Source organism: Geospiza fortis, unplaced genomic scaffold, assembly GCF_000277835.1.
Source record: "Geospiza fortis unplaced genomic scaffold, GeoFor_1.0 scaffold546, whole genome shotgun sequence".
NCBI classification, from domain to species: Eukaryota; Metazoa; Chordata; class Aves; order Passeriformes; family Thraupidae; genus Geospiza; species Geospiza fortis.
The window spans coordinates 115,252-117,150 of NW_005054612.1; the positions used below are offsets into that span (position 1 = coordinate 115,252).

General features: G+C 66.7%; 1 protein-coding gene across 1 annotated transcript in view; it reads left to right on the plus strand.

The window, feature by feature from the left end:
* SLC26A11 (solute carrier family 26 member 11) overlaps positions 1-1,899 on the plus strand; it is a gene marked incomplete at its 5' end in the record, with an annotated part of 8,418 nt that overhangs the window by 843 nt on the left and 5,676 nt on the right. The window contains 3 exons of the mRNA XM_031064661.1: positions 102-181; positions 320-462; positions 1,805-1,855. Coding sequence (XP_030920521.1) covers positions 102-181; positions 320-462; positions 1,805-1,855 — 274 coding nt within the window. The remainder of the gene's footprint in view (positions 1-101; positions 182-319; positions 463-1,804; positions 1,856-1,899) is intronic.

Genomic DNA, 1,899 nt, shown 5'->3' on the forward strand with positions numbered 1-1,899 from the left:
ACCCTCTGGCGGCAGCTCCAGGCCGGTGTTGGCTAATGGCTGTGGTCACGGGGCTGGGCTGGGCTGGGCTGGGCTGTCAGCAGCTTTGTCTGCCTGCACAGAACATCCTGGGGCTGCAGGGCATCCCGAGGCAGTTCTTCCTGCAGCTCTACGAGACACTGAGGAGGATTGGGGAGACCAGGTCAGCACCCCCTGCCCTGCTCCCCATCCCTGGGGTGACAGCTGGGGCTGATTTCTCGGCTGTGACACAAACCCCCTGCCCTGGCCTCTGTGGAGCTCTCAGGGCGTGTTTGGGGTGGCACTGCTGTGCCTCTTGCAGGGCTGGGGACGCTGTGCTGGGGCTGAGCTGCCTGGCAGCGCTGGCAGGGCTGCGGGCCATGAAGAGCCACCTGCCCCAGGCTGTCCCCACAGCACCACTGGCTGTCAGGATCAGCCATCTGATTGTGTGGATCTGTGCCACAGGTGTGTCACCTGTCTGTCCCCTGCCCCGGCCCCTCCCGGGCTCATCTTTGGGTCAGGGAAGGCAGAGCCTGAAGCTGGGAAAGGCCAGGCTGGCAGGGGCCAAGAGCTGGAGGTGGGGCAGGGAGGAAAAGTGCCAAGGCTCCTGTCCCTGTGTCCCTTCCTAGGGCTGGGCACTCCCCAGCAGCTCGGGGACCATCTCCTGCCCCCTTCCTGGGGCTGGGCACTCCCCAGCAGCTCAGGGACCATCTCCTGCCCCCTTCCTAGGGCTGGGCAGTGCCCAGCAGCTCAGGGACCATCTCCTGCCCCCTTCCTGGGGCTGGGCAGTGCCCAGCAGCTCAGGGACCATCTCCTGCCCCCTTCCTGGGGCTGGGCAGTGCCCAGCAGCTCAGGGACCATCTCCTGCCCCCTTCCTAGGGCTGGGCACTCCCCAGCAGCTCAGGGACCATCTCCTGCCCCCTTCCTAGGGCTGGGCACTCCCCAGCAGCTCAGGGACCATCTCCTGCCCCCTTCCTGGGGCTGGGCAGTGCCCAGCAGCTCAGGGACCATCTCCTGCCCCCTTCCTAGGGCTGGGCAGTGCCCAGCAGCTCAGGGACCATCTCCTGCCCCCTTCCTAGGGCTGGGCACTCCCCAGCAGCTCAGGGACCATCTCCTGCCCCCTTCCTGGGGCTGGGCAGTGCCCAGCAGCTCAGGGACCATCTCCTGCCCCCTTCCTAGGGCTGGGCAGTGCCCAGCAGCTCAGGGACCATCTCCTGCCCCCTTCCTAGGGCTGGGCACTCCCCAGCAGCTCAGGGACCATCTCCTGCCCCCTTCCTGGGGCTGGGCAGTGCCCAGCAGCTCAGGGACCATCTCCTGCCCCCTTCCTAGGGCTGGGCAGTGCCCAGCAGCTCAGGGACCATCTCCTGCCCCCTTCCTAGGGCTGGGCACTCCCCAGCAGCTCAGGGACCATCTCCTGCCCCCTTCCTGGGGCTGGGCAGTGCCCAGCAGCTCAGGGACCATCTCCTGCCCCCTTCCTATCTCTGCGGGGTTTGGGGTGCTGCTGAGGGGTCTCTGCAGGGCTGGGGGTGCTGGGGAGGGGTCTCTGCAGGGTTTGGGGTGCTGGGGAAGGTGCTGTTCCTTTTGGGGCACTGGGAGGGACTGGGCTCAGTTCACAGCATGGGCTGGCAGGAGGGGTCCTTGGGGTGCCCAGCTGAAGTTTGCCCAGGAGGTGAGCGTTGTCTCGGGGTGCTCCTGTGCCCAAGGGTGCCAGGACAGGGCCCACACTGTCCCATCGCTGCTGGTTCTGCTCCACGTGCATGGCAGGTGCCTGTGGGAGCCTGAGGCCACCACCAACCTCTCCTTGCAGCCTCACAGAATGGCTACAGGATTGACCCCAACCAGGAGCTGCTGGCTCTGGGTAAGAGCTGCTTGCTCAGGAGGGCACGGTGGGGCTCTCAGCAC